Source organism: Salmo trutta, chromosome 20 (assembly GCF_901001165.1).
Source record: "Salmo trutta chromosome 20, fSalTru1.1, whole genome shotgun sequence".
Classification (NCBI taxonomy): Eukaryota; Metazoa; Chordata; class Actinopteri; order Salmoniformes; family Salmonidae; genus Salmo; species Salmo trutta.
The window spans coordinates 41,002,841-41,019,499 of NC_042976.1; the positions used below are offsets into that span (position 1 = coordinate 41,002,841).

The following is a 16,659-nucleotide window of genomic DNA, read 5'->3' on the forward strand; positions in this document are numbered from 1 at the left end:
TGGTTTGATGCCATTCCATTTGTTCTGTTCCAGCCATTATTATGGCATCCCCTCAGCAGCCTCCACTGTGCACTGAGTAGGGTGCCATTTGGGACGTGTTCCCCATGCCTTTTCTGTTAGGAGATGGCATCTGACCAGAGACACTGAGAGAAGTGTGGTGTTCTGCTTGGCAGATGTCCATCCAGTAGAGTCTGATTACCTTTGGAGTCATACAGGGCACATGGGGCTGCCAGGCCATGCTGTACAGAGGGCACAGCTGTAAGCGGGCGCGTTTAGATAGTTGACCTCAACAACATCTAGGTATCTGCTGAAGGATTGGCAGCAAGGAAAAGAGAGTCTAACAACTCTGGCTGACAGAGGATTATGTAAAATTAAAATATACTGTTAAAGGTGGTAGCGCAAAACAAATAACTGTTAAAGTTTCCATACATGGACCTTTTCAAAGATACAATACATAGCTACAATACAGTCCAATTTATACAGCACTTGTCTCTCGTCTTTTACTGCCTAACAAAACTTGACGGTGTTGTACGTGATTGCAATGATTTATGGGTCCTGCACTGTATTGCCATCTCCGACCAATGAATGTGAGTGTGTTCCGGTACATGGGCTACTGAAACCTCCCTCCATGTTAGGTGGCAGAGAGAGACGCGTATCCATAATGTGACGGGCCGTCTGCAGGGAGACGTGGCGTACTACGCTCCGTGTGGGAAGAAGATCCGGCAGTACCCTGATGTCATGAAGGTAAGCCCTTCCCTCGCCTGTCACGAACTTCCTTCCTATTATACCGGTCTTTTCTCTCTTCTATCCATCCTTATAGGTGTATCATTTAATACATATCAAATACAATTTAAAGTATTTAAAATATGCATTTTATTAAATACAATTTGTTATTTAATAATATATTCATTATTGAGTAGTTTACTTTTTTCTTTTTTTACACTTTTCATTGTCTCCAGATTTTGATCAGGAAACATAATTTACATCCAAAACCATTTGAAGTTGCTGTAACTGAACGTCTGTCTCACCAAGGCCTCATTTATGTTCTTCTTTGTAGTATCTGTCCAGAAATGGAATAAGTGACATCACACGCGATAATTTTAGCTTCAGTGCAAAAATAAGGGTTGGCGACTTCTATGAAGCCAGAGAAGGACCCCAGGTGACTGTTTAATCTATCTATTGACCGTTTTCTCTCCACCCACAGAGCAGGGTATCCCGTAGCCTAAAGTACTGTATGTCATGTGTCAACGTTACATTCACAGGAAGTTCTATTGCTCTATTGTCATATCAAGGCCAAGTGCACAAAGTAATAGCTAGTTAAAGGAATAGTCCACTCAGACACTATCTTTTAGTATTCTGTTCATTAGTCCACTGTTGATACAATCCCCAAATGTTTTGCTTGTCAGCAGTCAAGTTTGCAAGATGGAGCACATGTAACAACAACTGAGTAAGAAGAACTCCACGATGTATGAATTGAAGCTTGAAAATGGTTTCTTTAGTCAAGGGGAAGATGTGTGTGTATATATATCAAGTATTGTCATATTGAAGGTTCTAACTGGCTGTCCCCCTCCTCCTTCTCCCCTCTCTCCTCTCCTCTCTTGCCGAAGGGTTTGCAGTGGAGCTTGTTGACCGAGGAGGAGGTGATTCCTCGGATCCTGGCCATGGAGGGGAGGCGCGGGCGTCCCCCCAACCCTGAGCACCAGAGGACGGGTGACCAGAGCCCCCGGTCCAGGCGCAGAAAGGGCCAGCGCCCCAACGTTGGCGAGGCCGACTTCCCAGGCGCTACTGATGCCAAACTTCTACGCAAACTGGAAGCTCAAGGTGGGTTCAGTTCTTGCAAAAATCACGGAGGTTTCTGTAAAGCTTCTGTAACCTATAGGACTATGAACGCAAAAAATCTCTCCTTTTGTTGCAGAGATGGCTCGGCAGGCAGCCCAGATCAAGATGATGAGGAAACTTGAACAGCAGGCCATGGCACGAGCAGCCAAGGAAGCCAGGAAACAACAAGGTACAGTACGCTGGTGTTGTTGTTCTGTGAAAGCTGCTCTTGTGACAAAGCCATCCTGTTCTCTACCATAACACAGCAAGTACACTATACCCCACACAGTACAACCCTAATGTCAATGTGCTCTCTCGCTCTCTCTCTCAGCAATCATGGCTGCTGAGGAGAAGCGGAAACAGAAGGAGCGAGTGAAGATTTTAAAGCAGCAGGTAGGGAGTTGCCATTGTCATGTAATTTACAAAAGCTCAATTTTCGGATGCATCTGTTCACAAGGTGTTTTTGATTGGAAGGCTTCAAACACACATGACATTCAGGAGTGTTTTCTTCCAGGGTGAAAAGATCCCAAGCAGAGTTAAATGCTTTGAAATCTTCTTTAAAAGGGAAGATGCTAACCTTCAAGATGCTATACTGTCTTAATCTCCATAAAACTACTTATACAGGCCCCCTGTTCTAACATGCATGACTATAGATTTAATTCATTTGATCTCCCCCATCTTTTTACCAGGAGAAGATCAAGCGCATTCAGCAAATTCAAATGGAGAAGGAGCTCAGAGCGCAGCAGATTCTAGAGGTTGGTCCAAATCGTTTTTACTGAAAAATCCCTTTTTGCTGTTGGTAGGACTTTTCTAAATCAACCAATGGCTTTTTCTAAATTATGTGGTTGCACTTTTTCCGTTGTCTCCTATTACATGCTTAATTGGATTTTCACAAAGTGCCATTGAATAATAAAATCTCCTCAGACCGTGATGGGATTCAACACAAAATACCATCTATAAGACAATAGTCGCTAACAGTTTAGCACGAGGAGGAGAAACAGCTATTTTCCATGCACGACGCTAATAGAAGCACCAAAGTATTTTAGCTTTACTAAATCAAATTTCAGTTGACACGGTTGGCAAGTCTCTTTTAACAGGATTCCTCTCTGCTTGTAATTACATAGTGAAATTTGGCTTAATTTATTCCGACTGGCTGCTGGTATTTTATAAGCACTAAAACAAGTTTGTCTTTTTAGTGTTAATGGGAGGAATTAATTATCTCAATGCACAAGATTACAATATTTTATGCTTGACATTGCCAGCAAGTGTATGCTGTGAGTGGGACTAGTTTTATTCAATATACGAAAAACATGTAAAATATCATTTCTGGATTAATTTTAGGATACATGGGAAATATACCATCCTCTTTCTGCTGTGAATTGAGCCCCTTCTATTTATGTTGGACATATAGTTACCTCACTGCCTTGATAGTGTTAGTTATAGTAGTTAGTAGAACCAAAACAATCTAGATTTTATGTGTCTATCCCTGCATGTTTGTTATTCGTGAAAATTGTCTTGATTTTAGTTAATCAAACAATGAAACACTATAGCCCTTCCACCTGACAGGAAATCACAATTAGCTTCTAGTAGGAACAAGCGCTAAGCCTAATCATACACGAGCTCAAAAGGATTTCTGTGTATTTCTGTCTGCCTACTGTATTTATATACTGCCTATCGACGTATAGTACATGTGCTGTTGCACGAAGTGTTGAAGCTGTCAAGGTTGTTCTGTTGCATGACCTGTAGACCTGTTTTGCACGCACAGACTAAAAGGAAAAAGACGGAAGAAGCGGCAAATGCCAAAATAATGGAGGCTGAGAAACGAAACAAGGTTAGTTTAGATGTCCTGTTAAAAGAATCAACCATTAATTTGTGGCCCACTCCTCCTCCCACTGTTTGCCTCGAGTCATACAACCTCTCTCCTCCCGATTCCCAATCTCCTCCTCGCACCTCATTGCCTCCAAGGGACTGCTTCTCCGGGTTTAGGGAAATCTCCTTGACACCCAGAGCAGACCTTTTCCATGTTAATCAGTGTCATAAAGGACAGTGCATTCTGTCTCTGCTTCCTGCGCGTGTCTAGAAATGGCTATGGCATTTCCATTTCACATTAGATCCAACCTGCCCGGGCTCTTTATGCCCGTCTGTCAATCAGATTAGTGAGGGATTTGAACTTCCTGTCGAATAAATCAGAGAAACCTCATCCGTTTGTCAGCTGCTTTTTTTTTTGATGATGGAAATGAGGGGTATGTTTGGATTTTCAATGTTGTTTATCTTTTCCCCTTTAAAGGAGAAGGAGATGAGAAGGCAGCAGGCAGTCATTTTGAAGCACCAGGTAGGCATCGCTCTCCTGCACCACATGATGCCCAAAGCCCATTTCCACTTTCAATTCTACTGGAATCTTTTTAGAAAAGGGTCATTGTTTTTCATATAACTACTTGACAGTTCCCTGTTCAATTCGCCATATTGCTTTGTTAATTTCAGTTTTGATGACCCTAGCTTGTCACTCTTCCTGGATTGGGGGGGAGGAGGAGATGGGCTTCTTATATGAACTTGGTTTAACTTGGTTTATATGAGCCTGTGATTTCTGTTTCGTAATACTTTGCCAACTCTTTCTCCCAGGAGTTGGAGAGGCATAGACTAGATATGGTATGGGTATGTTTATTTTTGTACATCTAACACCGCATCGTGATTTTGGTTGTGATATGGTTGTCATAGCAATGCATACAGTGTAGCGCCGGCTGCCGTCCTACTGCATTCTTCTGCATGGCTTTTGAGCAAAGTGCGTTGCGTATGTCTTGCTCCGTTGGCTCCAAAAAAAACGGATGTCTGCGCAAATAGTCAAGACTTTCTTGACTCTTTCAGATTTACATTACGGGGAGCCATGCACACTCACTCTCATTGTCCTAAAGACTTGACATCCAGTGTTTTTGTTTTCCAGTAAATGGAAACGCTTGAAATCCAGTCGTAAAAGTCAATGTAGTGTATGTTGCAATTTTCCATTTTGCCACCTGACCAAACAGACCCGTCCATCGCCGGCTTTTCTCCTGCTTGTTGACATCAGTTTAAATCACCAACCTCACGAAACCATTTTCATTCATCGTTTTGTCGTTCCATATTTGAGATTTCAGTTCTGCCTTTGCACACAAACCTACTTGTCATAGGTTACAGTAGGCTAAAGAGAGGCAATATGGCATTGCTTTAAACCCATGTCATACTGAACAGGAGGGCCCTCAGTACGGGCCTAAGATAAATTCAATCTCCAATTGAATCCATGACCGTATTTGTGAGAGGTAACTTTCTTTCGGTATTATCTTATTTGCATTCTGATATAAGAAGGTATTTTGTTTAGCTTCTCACCAGTCAATAAAGAATGACAAACCATAGCAACTTTATAACACAGTACAATACAATGCTGCCTGTTTCGTTCTTAGACGCGATGGTTGAATTACCAGCACTTTTCTTATTGCCAGCATACTCAAACGCATTCAAGCCGACTCTAACTTCAAGCTTACGCTTTCTGTTGATACCGCCCTCATACCCGTTTGCTTTACCCTTTTTAGCTTTTTGGTTGTCATTATATTGCCCTCTAAACTGCCGCTGTAATGTTCACAACGATGGCCATACTTATATCTGTTGTCTGTGTCCTACTATATACATATCATCATGGTAAACTGTTGTGTTTGATGTCTATATGAAGTGTCCCTCTGTGTTGAGGCTGTGTGTGTGCGTGTGTGCGTGCGTGTGCGCGCGTGCATGCGTGTGTGTGTTCTGTCAGGAGAGGGAGAGGCGGAGGCAGCACATGATGCTGATGAAGACCATGGACGCCCGTAAGAAAGCAGAGGTGCGTGATTCCCAACTCGACCACTTCTCTGTCAAGTTGTTACAGCAGGCTTATGGTTACTGCCTCCTCTCCACATTTCCTGCTTCAACTCATCTTTTGAACTATATGGAGTGTGAATAAAAGAGAGAATCGGGCCCCAAGAAATCTGCTGCGAAAGTGCGGCAATTTATAAAGCAAGGGAAGGCCTAGTGTTGGGCTGAATTGTAATGACATAATCCCTAACACGATTGTCTGCAGCGGTGCCAATAGCATGCACTGTTAACTTGGTCTGTAATTTGGACCTTAGGAGCGGGAGCGCTTAAAGCAGGAGAAGAAGGATGAGAAACGGTTAAACAAGGAGCGGAAATTGGAGCTTAGAAGACTGGAACTGGAAATTGCCAAGGAGCTGAAGAAGCCAAATGAAGACATGTGCTTAGCAGATCACAAGGTATTCACTATACATAGGCGATCACAATTTAGTTCCCCAGCTGAAAGCGAGATCTGGGGACGAATTTGTATTAAGACTTTGATATCATACCCAGAAATTGCTCATATTGCCCACATTTAATCACACATTTGTCTGTTATTTGAATATGTATGATGATCGTTTTATGGATTACATCAGTGCTTTTAAAGCATAAAATACATGTATGCATGGCATTGCCTCTGGCTACATCTCTGCTACAAGCCTCATTTTACTGATGACATTACAGGATAATCCATATTGGATTACACGAAGGTGACGTGAGCACAGACAGGTTAGAATACTGCCATCAAGTGGCTGCTAGTGTCATGACACTGACCAGAGGATTTCGGAGTGGCGCTGCCTCCGGATTTCCACCAGACAGACAGACAGCACTGAACCCCCTGGATAACCAACTCCAGGAGGATCCATTTTCTACTCTACTGTATATCAAACATCACATCAACACTCTCTCACTAAACCTCACGCCGTACGAGTCGAGCGCAATTTGCAGCATTAAAAGCTTTTTTTTTCTTCGTTTTTTCTTAAGTCACTAGCCTTGAACAAGCCTTAGCTTGTGTGAGCCAGAACATCTCCTGCTCTAGGAGACCGTCTCCTGTTTCTGTAGCGTGAGGCAGCTTGATGAACAAGTACACCCCCTGGACAGGACACTAGTTCATCACAGGGCCTTACTCCCAATCTCCTTAATGCTGAGACGCATCAGGTCCCATTTTAACAGTCTTTGGTATGACTCGGCCAGGGATTGAACTCCCAACCCTCCAATATCCCTCTAACCACAAGGTCACAGAGTTGGTTTTGTCTCAAGAATTTTCTGTAAAATGGCACTCTTCACTACTTTTGACATAACGACCGGTGCACTTCACACTACCGTAGTTATATGTAAGTATGTGTCATTTTAATATTTTCCCAGCTTCTCCCGGAGTTATCCCGTATTCCCGGCCTGTTTCTACCGGGAAGCAGCTTCTCTGACTGCCTGATGGTGATGCAGTTCCTGCGGAGCTTTGGGAAGGTGCTGGGCTTCGACGTGAACGCCCATGTCCCCAACCTGAGTGTGCTGCAGGAGGGCCTGCTCAACCTTGGAGACAGCATGGGACAGGTCCAGGACCTGCTGGTACGCATGCTCTCTGCTGTGGTGTGTGACCCAGGACTGCCCCCAGGACACCGGGTGAGAGCAGTCACAGCATAAGACATACACACACATTCTTATTGCACATTCAGACACACTGCAAGGCACATCCACGCAGCAGCTGTACAGTATATTAACGTCTGTCTTCATACGCGGTGCTGTATTCAGTAACCACAGCTCAGAGGGCTCACAACACTGCAGAACTAAAGACGAGAAGCCCTACTCTAATCAGAACACACAAGTGGGGCATTATCAATATCTCTGGCTCTGTGAGGCTAAATGAAGGGGCTTATCTGTTTCAGAGGGTATCAGTGTTTTGTAGCTCTTAATACAGCTTCCACAGTTAGAACCCCCAAATGTAGAATTCATTCCCAAAGCAATTTCTCTCTCTGCTAATCTACAGGGCTTAGTCACGCTTTTATGTGGCTTGCCATGATTTCTTCAAGGAACCCAGCTGACTGTCGCCTATTATGGAGCCTCGGTCGACATTTAGGGAAAATGTATCCCTGAAAAGAGAAGCATGTAGTACCCTCTAACTGTGCCAGGGGCTGGTCTAGTAGTAGTACAGCGGTTCGATCCCCACGTTCCGCCACTCACCATCTCTGCAGTATCCCTCTCTCTCTGATATCTACATATCTATCCTAAACCTGTCAATCAAACTTGAAAATACCTTAGAAAATATATTTCACTGTCATCGTCCCCCCCCCCCCCAGACCAAGACAGCCCTGGGGGACCACCTGGCTAACGTGGGCATTAACCAGGACAACGTGTCGGAGGCGCTACAGATCTACATGGAGGCTCACCGTGGCGAGACGGAGCTGCAGACCGAGCTGGCGGAGGTTACCGCCAGTCTGAAGACCAAGGCTTTCCAAGCCCACACACCCGCACAGAAGGCCTCCGTCCTGGCCTTCCTTGTCAACGAGCTGTCCTGCAGTAAGAGTGTGGTCAGGTGAGAGTACACCGAACGCTAGTCACAGCAGTCTGGCCTGCTATCTAGATCACGACACTCATCAGTTCTGTTATTTAGACAGAACTAAATCAAGTGCTTTAGGCTTGCAATGTGGGGAACTCATTTGTTGATTATGTTGTTCAGGGTCCATACGAAAATGATTAAGTTATTCTGAGCACAGATTTATTAAACGGATTGATGCATGTTTGGCTCGATCTTTTGAATTTTTATTTTTGCTGGTTTTGCTGTATGTAGTCCTGTTTTATTCATTGGGACTTACATTTTTAATGTTCTACTACCAATATCAAAAGAAAGAGCTGTTTTGTCACGGAGCATTTCATTGTGTTGCGTCAAACCCGAAACCCTTTTCAAGTGACTGCCTGTATCGGAGTTAAACGCATGTGACAGAAGTTGCAATGCTTTGAAATACAGCCCTGTTGCTCAAGTAAAACTGCAACCAAAGCCTTACCTCACCTCTCCTCACTTTGGAAAGTTATTCATATTAGCATGATTTTAATCATGGCTGACTTGACTGAAATCGGTGCTTCTTCACAGCGAGATCGACAAGAACATCGATCACATGACCAACCTGAGAAGGGACAAGTGGGTCATCGAGGGCACGCTTCGCAAGTGAGTACCCGCCTCATCTCAAGGAGCACTCGACAGAGGGCTGTGTTTACATGCAATAATGGACCTGTATTTACTAATGGGATACAATGGTGTACAGTGAAGAGTAAAAGCAATTGTAATAGACTAGTTTTTTTGTAAAGTATATTATGTTGATTTGAATGTGTTCCGTCCTTTAAGCTTTTTAATATAGTAGCTTAGGAAAACATTTTGCCGCCCACACCCTCCTGCTTGTTGTCTTGTTCCAGGCTGAGGACCATCCATGCCAAGAAGACGGGGAAGAGGGACAGCGGTGTGGGAGGAGAGGAGACACAGTCCCTGGGTACACCCAACCCCGGGCGCAAGCGCAAGAGGAAAGGAGGGGACAGCGAGGAGGACGAGGATGAGGACGAGGATAGCGAGGACCAGGGGGATGAAGATGACGAGGAGGAGGAGGAGGAGAGAGGGAAGAAGGGGAAGAAAGTGGAAACCTGCGAGGAGGAGGTTGGTTCCGTCACCTTTCCACAGGACCTATCCGCTGACCCAAATGATAATGGCTGTGTCCGAAATTGAACCCTGTTCCCCATGGGCCCCGGTAAATAGTTGTGCACTACGTAGGCAAATAGGGTGCCATTTGGGACACAGCGTAAGTCACTGTTTGTGTGTTGTAAATGTCAGCCTCCCCTCTGGAGTCGATTGAATGTGATCTTTCCATCCAGGATGACGGGGACCAGACAGCCAGTGTAGAGGAGCTGGAGAAACAGATCGACAAATTAACCAAGGTAAATGGATTTTGATAACCAATGGGATCAGAGGGCCGTTTTTTTTATTTTTTTTACGAGGGTCAGTTTCCGGGCAGAACAGGCCTCCGTGTTTTGAAACTTTGTGCTTTCTCTCTCTAGCAACAGAGTCAGATCAGACGGAAGCTGTTTGAGTCGTCCCACTCGTTGCGCTCCATGATGTTCGGCCAGGACCGTTACAAGCGCCGTTACTGGGTGCTGCCACAGTGCGGGGGCATCTTTGTGGAGGGCATGGAGACTGGCAAAGGTAACACTCAAAACACTGGCATAAGATATGGGCACCGCACTTGTTACTCACTGTTGCGACATTATAGTTCAGGCTAACAGTTAAGCTTCTTTTTCCTGTGACCTGCCTTCAGATTGCTTAAGTCTAGTCAGGAAGCACATGGCCATGTAAATGCACTATGTAGGGATCTGGTTTACTGTGATGCTGTGGATATTGATAGGAGTGTCTTTACCAGGAGCAGAGGAGCTTGAGAGGGAGAGACTGAGGAGCACAGAGCTGGTCCACGTGAAGGAGGAGGAGGTGGAAAGGAGGCCAGAGGTGGAGGGGAGGCCAGGGGCGTCCAGCCTAGAGGGGAGCACTGACGGGGACATGGCCACGCCAGACAAACACTCCCTCAACCTCTTCCTCCAGAAGCCCGGCTCCTTCTCCAAACTCAGCAAACTCCTGGAGGTGGCCAAGATGTCCCCGGATTCGGACAACCACAGTCAGAGCTGTAGTCCCGTCAAAGTCTCCACCACAGTGTCCTCCCCTATCCACCCTACCACTCAGACTACACTACCCAGCAGCCCCTGTGCAGCTCCCTCTCCGCTGTGCCTGGAGGTGAAAGCGGAGCCTTCCACAGCTCTCTTCAGCCCGCCCTACCTCAGCGGCAACAGCAGCCCAGGGAAGATGTCCTCCAGCTCCCAACAGCAGCAGCAGCTCCAGCCCAACGACCAGCTGTTAAGGGTGCTGACGGAGAAGAGTGGCCACTGGTTCAGCCTGCTGCCCCGCTCCCCCTGTGACGAGTCCTCCACCACCACCCCTCCGGCCTTCTCCCCCCAGTCCTCCTCCACTACCAGGCCCAAATCCCCCTCCTCCCTGTCCCCTAATCCCCCAGCCACCACCTCAGCCAGCCCCACCACCGGGATCAATAACTTCTCTTTATCAGCTCTCCAGGTAGGTGCATGTTATCTCCATCGCTGATCGTCTAGGATCAATGTTAACATGGTGTGGAATACGACCAAGACATCTTGCTACTGTCAGGTAGTCTTTTGACGTTTTGCCAATTCAGTCTGAGTCTCTGATGCTTTACTATAGGTTTATAGACCGCATTTGTGCTAGTTGTCAGGGAACTAAGTTCTGCCGCATAACATTCTTGCTCACCACTGTCTGAGTATTCTTCTTCATGACCTCCTCCGTCCTCCCAGCAGGTGAAGTCGGGGGTCCATATGATGGGTCTGCCATTCTGTGGCTGGCCCGGTGGCATGATGAGCCCCACCCTGCCCTTCTCTGCCAGTCTTCTTCCACCCTCCATGTTGAGCGCTGCCTACCACCATGTGGAAGGTAATGGCAACCCCTTGCTGGCAGCAGCCAGCCTCTCCAGCAGCAAGAGTAAGTCGCCAGTCCCCGCCGGAGAGAAGCCCCCCTCTGCCCCGCCCACTGTGGTGGAGGTGGCCAAGACCCAAGACTACCCCGACCCACTACCCATCCCAGAGGGTGAGCATGGCACACTTCCCACTGCTGCTAGGAAAGATGGGGAGACTAGAATGACACAACACATTCAAGCTCTGAGGAGGATTTGAAGTGGCTGCAATGAATTTCCACATTTCGTTACGTGTGTGTGCGTGCGTGCGTGCGTGCGTACGTACGTACGTACATACATGCATACAGTGAGGGGAAAAAAGTATTTGATCCCCTACTGATTTTGTATGTTTGCCCACTGACAAAGAAATGATCAATCTATAATTTTAATGGTAGATTTATTTGAACAGTGAGAGACAGAATAACAACAAAAAAATCCAGAAAAACACATTGATTTGCATTTTAATGAGGGAAATAAGTATTTGACCCCCTCTCAATCAGAAAGATTTCTGGCTCCCAGGTGTCTTTTATACAGGTAACGAGCTGAGATTAGGAGCACACTCTTAAAGGGAGTGCTCCTAATCTCAGTTTGTTACCTGTATAAAAGACACCTGTCCACAGAAGCAATCAATCAATCAGATTCCAAACTCTCCACCATGGCCAACACCAAAGAGCTCTCCAAGGATGTCAGGGACAAGATTGTAGACCTACACAAGGCTGGAATGGGCTACAAGACCATCGCCAAGCAGCTTGGTGAGAAGGTGACCACAGTTGGTGCGATTATTCGCAAATGGAGGAAACACAAAATAACTGTCAATCTCCCACGGCCTGGGGCTCCATGCAAGATCTCACCTCGTGGAGTTGCAATGATCATGAGAATTGTGAGGAATCAGCCCAGAACTACACGGGAGGATCTTGTCAATGATCTCAAGGCAGCTGGGACCATAGTCACCAAGAAAACAATTAGTAACACACTACGCCGTGAAGGACTGAAATCCTGCAGCGCCCGCAAGGTCCCCCTGCTCAAGAAAGCACATATATATGCCCGTCTGAAGTTTGCCAATGAACATCTGAATGATTCAGAGGACAACTGGGTGAAAGTGTTGTGGTCAGATGAGACCAAAATGGAGCTCTTTGGCATCAACTCAACTCACCGTGTTTGGAGGAGGAGGAACGCTGCCTATGACCCCAAGAACACCATCCCCACCGTCAAACACGGAGGTGGAAACATTATGCTTTGGGGGTGTTTTACTGCTAAGGGGACAGGACAACTTCACCGCATCAAAGGGACGATGGACGGGGCCATGTACCGTCAAATCATGGGTGAGAACCTCCTTCCCTCAGCCAGGGCATTGAAAAGGGGTCGTGGATGGGTATTCCACACGGCCAAGGGAACAAAGGAGTGGATCAAGAAGAAGCACATTAAGGTCCTGGAGTGGCCTAGCCAGTCTCCAGACCTTAATCCCATAGAAAATCTGTGGAGGGAGCTGAAGGTTTGAGTTGCCAAACGTCAGCCTCGAAACCTTAATGACTTGGAGAAGATCTGCAAAGAGGAGTGGGACAAACTCCCTCCTGAGATGTGTGCAAACCTGGTGGCCAACTACAAGAAACGTCTGACCTCTGTGATTGCCAACAAGGGTTTTGCCACCTAGTACTAAGTCATGTTTCGCAGAGGGGTCAAATACTTATTACCCTCATTAAAATGCAAATCATTTTATAACATTTTTGACATGCGTTTTTTGTTGTTATTCAAATCAAATCAAATCAAATTTATTTATATAGCCCTTCGTACATCAGCTGAAATCTCAAAGTGCTGTACAGAAACCCAGCCTAAAACCCCAAACAGCAAGCAATGCATGTGAAAGAAGCACGGTGGCTGGGAAAAACTCCCTAGGAAAAACTCCTGAGAAAGGCCAAAAACCTAGGAAGAAACCTAGAGAGGAACCAGGCTATGAGGGGTGGCCAGTCCTCTTCTGGCTGTGCCGGGTGGATATTATAACAGAACATGGTCAAGATGTTAAAATGTTCGTAAATGACCAGCATGGTCAAATAATAATAATCATAGTAATTGTCGAGGGTGCAACAAGCACGTCCGGTGAACAGGTCAGGGTTCCGTAGCCGCAGGCAGAACAGTTGAAACTGGAGCAGCAGCATGGCCAGGTGGACTGGGGACAGCAAGGAGTCATCATGCCAGGTAGTCCTAGGGCTCAGGTCCTCCGAGAGAAAGAAAGAAAGAAAGAAAGAAAGAAAGAGAGAATTAGAGAGAGCATATTTACATTCACACAGGACACCGGATAAGACAAGAGAATACTCCAGATGTAACAGACTGACCCTAGCCCCCCGACACATAAACTACTGCAGCATAAATACTGGAGGCTGAGACAGGAGGGATCAGAAGACACTGTGGCCCCATCCGATGATACCCCCGGACAGGGCCAAACAGGCAGGATATAACCCCACCCACTTTGCCAAAGCACAGCCCCCACACCACTAGAGGGATATCTACAACCACCAACTTACCGTCCGAAGACAAGGCCGAGTATAGCCCACAAAGATGTCCGCCACGGCACAACCCAAGGGGGGGGCGCCAACCCAGACAGGAAGACCACGTCAGTGGCTCAACCTACTCAAGTGACGCACCCCTCCCATGGACGGCATGGAAGAACACCAGTAAGTCAGTGACTCAGCCCCTGTAAAAGGGTTAGAGGCAGAGAATCCCAGTGGGAAGAGGGGAACCGACAAGGCAGAGACAGCAAGGGCGGTTCGTTGCTCCAGCCTTTCCGTTCACCTTCACACTCCTGGGCCAGACTATACTTAATCATAGGACCTACTGAAGAGATAAGTCTTCAGTAAAGACTTAAAGGTCTTTACTTTATTCTGTCTCTCATTGTTCAAATAAACCTACCATTAAAATTATAGACTGATCATTTCTTTGTCAGTGGGCAAACGTACAAAATCAGCAGGGGATCAAATACTTTTTTCCCCTCACTGTAATAATATATATATTTATATATAGCTAGCTCTGTTTTTATTGAAAAAAATTGCCTGGAAATGACCAGAAAATGATGGCCGATAGGATGGTCACCCACTGCTTTTATCCCTTAGTCAGCACGTTCTGGTTTGTCCTTTACTGACATGGTGGTGTGTGTGTTCATGTAGAGATGCTGTCAGGCTGGTGGAGAGTGGCAGACATGGAGGAGTTGAGGAGCCTGGTCAAGGCCTTGCACAGCAGAGGTATCAGAGAGAAAGCCCTGCAGAAACAGATCCAGAAACACATGGAGTACATTGCCCAGGCCTGCGCCAAGAACAGAGATGGTGAGTGGATCCCCTTGTCCTCTAGATCTCCTCGGCAGGCTCGATAAAATATAATAAAGACATCGTTTCCGTCCGAAATAGAACTCTATTCCCTATAGTGGCCAGTTTATCTGGTACCGGGTCGGACCCCTCTTTGCCTCCAGAACAGCCTGAATTTCTTTGGGGCATGGAAACATTGTTCAATTGGTATCAAGGGACGTAACGTGTGCCAGGAAAACATTCCCCACACCATTACACCATCACCACCAGCCTGTACCGTTGACACCAGGCAGGATGGGGCCATGGACTCATGCTGCTTACGCCAAATCCGGACGCTGCCATCGGTATGACGCAACAGGAACCGGGCTTCGTCGGACCAGGCAATGTTTTCCACTCCTCAACTGTCCAGTGTTGATGATAGCTGCCCACTGGAGCCGCTTCTTCTTGTTTTTAGCTGATAGGAGTGGAACCCGGTGTGGTCGTCTGCTGTAATAGCCCATCTGCGACAAGGACTGACGAGTTGTACGTTCCGACAAGCCGTTCTGCACACCACTGTTGTACTGCGCCATTATTTGCCTGTTTGTGGCCCGCCTGTTAGCTTGCACGATTCTTGCCACTCTTTAAACCTCTCCCATCTAGGTGTTTTCACCGACAGGACTGCCGCTGACTGGATGTCGCACCATTCTCGGTAAACCCTAGACACTGTCGTGCGTGAAGAGCCCAGGTGGCCGACTGGCACCGACGATCATACCACGCTCAGTCGCTTGGGTCACTCGTTTTGCCCATTCTAACGTTCAATCGAACAGTAATTGAATGCCTCGATGCCTGTCTGCTTTATACAGCAAGCCACGACCACACCGTCTGTAGGAGCAAACAATTATCGTGAACGGTGTGGTGTCCCTAATTAACTTGGCCCATAGGGCTCCGGTCAAAAGTAGTGCACTATATAGGGAATAGGGTGCCACTACAGACACATCCAATATCTCTTGTGACTCTTTAAATCTGACCTTTACTGATGTGGTAGGCAACATGACCTCTGCTTAAAATGTCCCCTTGTTACACGGAAATGTCAACCCACTGCAGGGAGAGAGTGGATTGTTAAGATGCATCATGTCAGTCAGAGTTAACATGGTCTTTACCACCAGTCCTTTGGGTTACCATCATTTACACCATGTTGGCGTGGTTGAATGGTGCTGTCTGACAGCTTTGAATATTCATTGTGTAGCTTTGATGCCAATTATGCTCTGACCAGGGATGGGCAACTGGTGGGCCATGGCCCGCGACCCCCTTTTTTTGGGGGGGGGGGACTCAGTCGGGGTCTCAACTTGCTGTTGAGAGTTAGAGTAGTAGAATACACAAGGTGCAATTTTTGAAATGTGGTTGTAAATAAGTTATAAAATTGCAAAATCTTCTCTCTGCCCATGGTAAAATGTGTCAAACTGCAGCAAAAGTGCTTTAACTGCAACATTTTCTCTACACCCCATGGCAAAATGTGTAGAATTGCAGGAAATGAATTGTAAAACGTCATTTATTTATCTCTGCTGTTGAGGGGGGCCGCAGAATTTCACTTAGGGCCCCCAAAACGCTAGGGCCGGCTCTGACTGCATGTGTGGGTATGGATGGGAGTACACACTACGGCCCCTCATGATGAGTTCAGATTTTTTGTGGCCCCCACCCCCATAAAAGTTGCCCATCCCTGTTCTAAACTGAAGATCGTCTGCATGCATTAAGTTCTAGCTATTAGTTCTTCTACAGAGCTAGGCAAATACAATGAGAAACACTACCTCCCTATTAGAAAATATCCTTCCCAAACTTCACAGTACATACTAAGATACAATAATTGTAGTAAACTTAGTTTTAGGGGGGGAAAAATGTGAGTTGATTCCTCCCTCTTTCCAGTGGTGGTGATTGATGAGTCTGAGCTGGAGGAGAACGGGGTGAGCGAGGAGACTGTGGAGAGCTGGTGTGTGGAGGAGCAGGCCATGGAGATGGACATCGCTGTGCTGCAGCAGGTGGAGGAGCTGGAGAGGAAGGTCACCTCGGCCAGCCTCCAGGTCAAGGTAGAGTAATGCTCTTCTACTCCGTATCCATCTATAGCACTGTATCCATACTGGAGCCTGGCGGTACGTAGTGGAGAAGGAGCCAGTCGGCAATGAAAAAAGACAATGCTGAGTATACTGTATACCACATACAAC

At 46.5% G+C, this 16,659-nt stretch overlaps 1 protein-coding gene across 14 annotated transcripts in view; it reads left to right on the forward strand.

Annotated features, from left to right (window-relative positions):
* LOC115156073 (bromodomain adjacent to zinc finger domain protein 2B) overlaps window positions 1-16,659 on the forward strand; it is an 88,820-nt gene that overhangs the window by 67,049 nt on the left and 5,112 nt on the right. For 5 of the 14 annotated variants that reach the window (XM_029703312.1, XM_029703311.1, XM_029703323.1 and 2 more), the window contains 21 exons: window positions 636-744; window positions 1,058-1,159; window positions 1,608-1,821; window positions 1,916-2,008; window positions 2,150-2,211; window positions 2,508-2,573; window positions 3,584-3,649; window positions 4,106-4,150; window positions 4,438-4,470; window positions 5,594-5,659; window positions 5,946-6,086; window positions 7,033-7,287; window positions 7,962-8,197; window positions 8,753-8,827; window positions 9,073-9,307; window positions 9,523-9,585; window positions 9,706-9,850; window positions 10,065-10,765; window positions 11,017-11,305; window positions 14,330-14,485; window positions 16,364-16,524. In XM_029703312.1, coding sequence (XP_029559172.1) covers window positions 636-744; window positions 1,058-1,159; window positions 1,608-1,821; window positions 1,916-2,008; window positions 2,150-2,211; window positions 2,508-2,573; window positions 3,584-3,649; window positions 4,106-4,150; window positions 4,438-4,470; window positions 5,594-5,659; window positions 5,946-6,086; window positions 7,033-7,287; window positions 7,962-8,197; window positions 8,753-8,827; window positions 9,073-9,307; window positions 9,523-9,585; window positions 9,706-9,850; window positions 10,065-10,765; window positions 11,017-11,305; window positions 14,330-14,485; window positions 16,364-16,524 — 3,313 coding nt within the window. The remainder of the gene's footprint in view (window positions 1-635; window positions 745-1,057; window positions 1,160-1,607; window positions 1,822-1,915; window positions 2,009-2,149; window positions 2,212-2,507; window positions 2,574-3,583; window positions 3,650-4,105; window positions 4,151-4,437; window positions 4,471-5,593; window positions 5,660-5,945; window positions 6,087-7,032; window positions 7,288-7,961; window positions 8,198-8,752; window positions 8,828-9,072; window positions 9,308-9,522; window positions 9,586-9,705; window positions 9,851-10,064; window positions 10,766-11,016; window positions 11,306-14,329; window positions 14,486-16,363; window positions 16,525-16,659) is intronic. The other 9 variants (XM_029703320.1, XM_029703324.1, XM_029703321.1 and 6 more) reach the window with 7 other exon arrangements.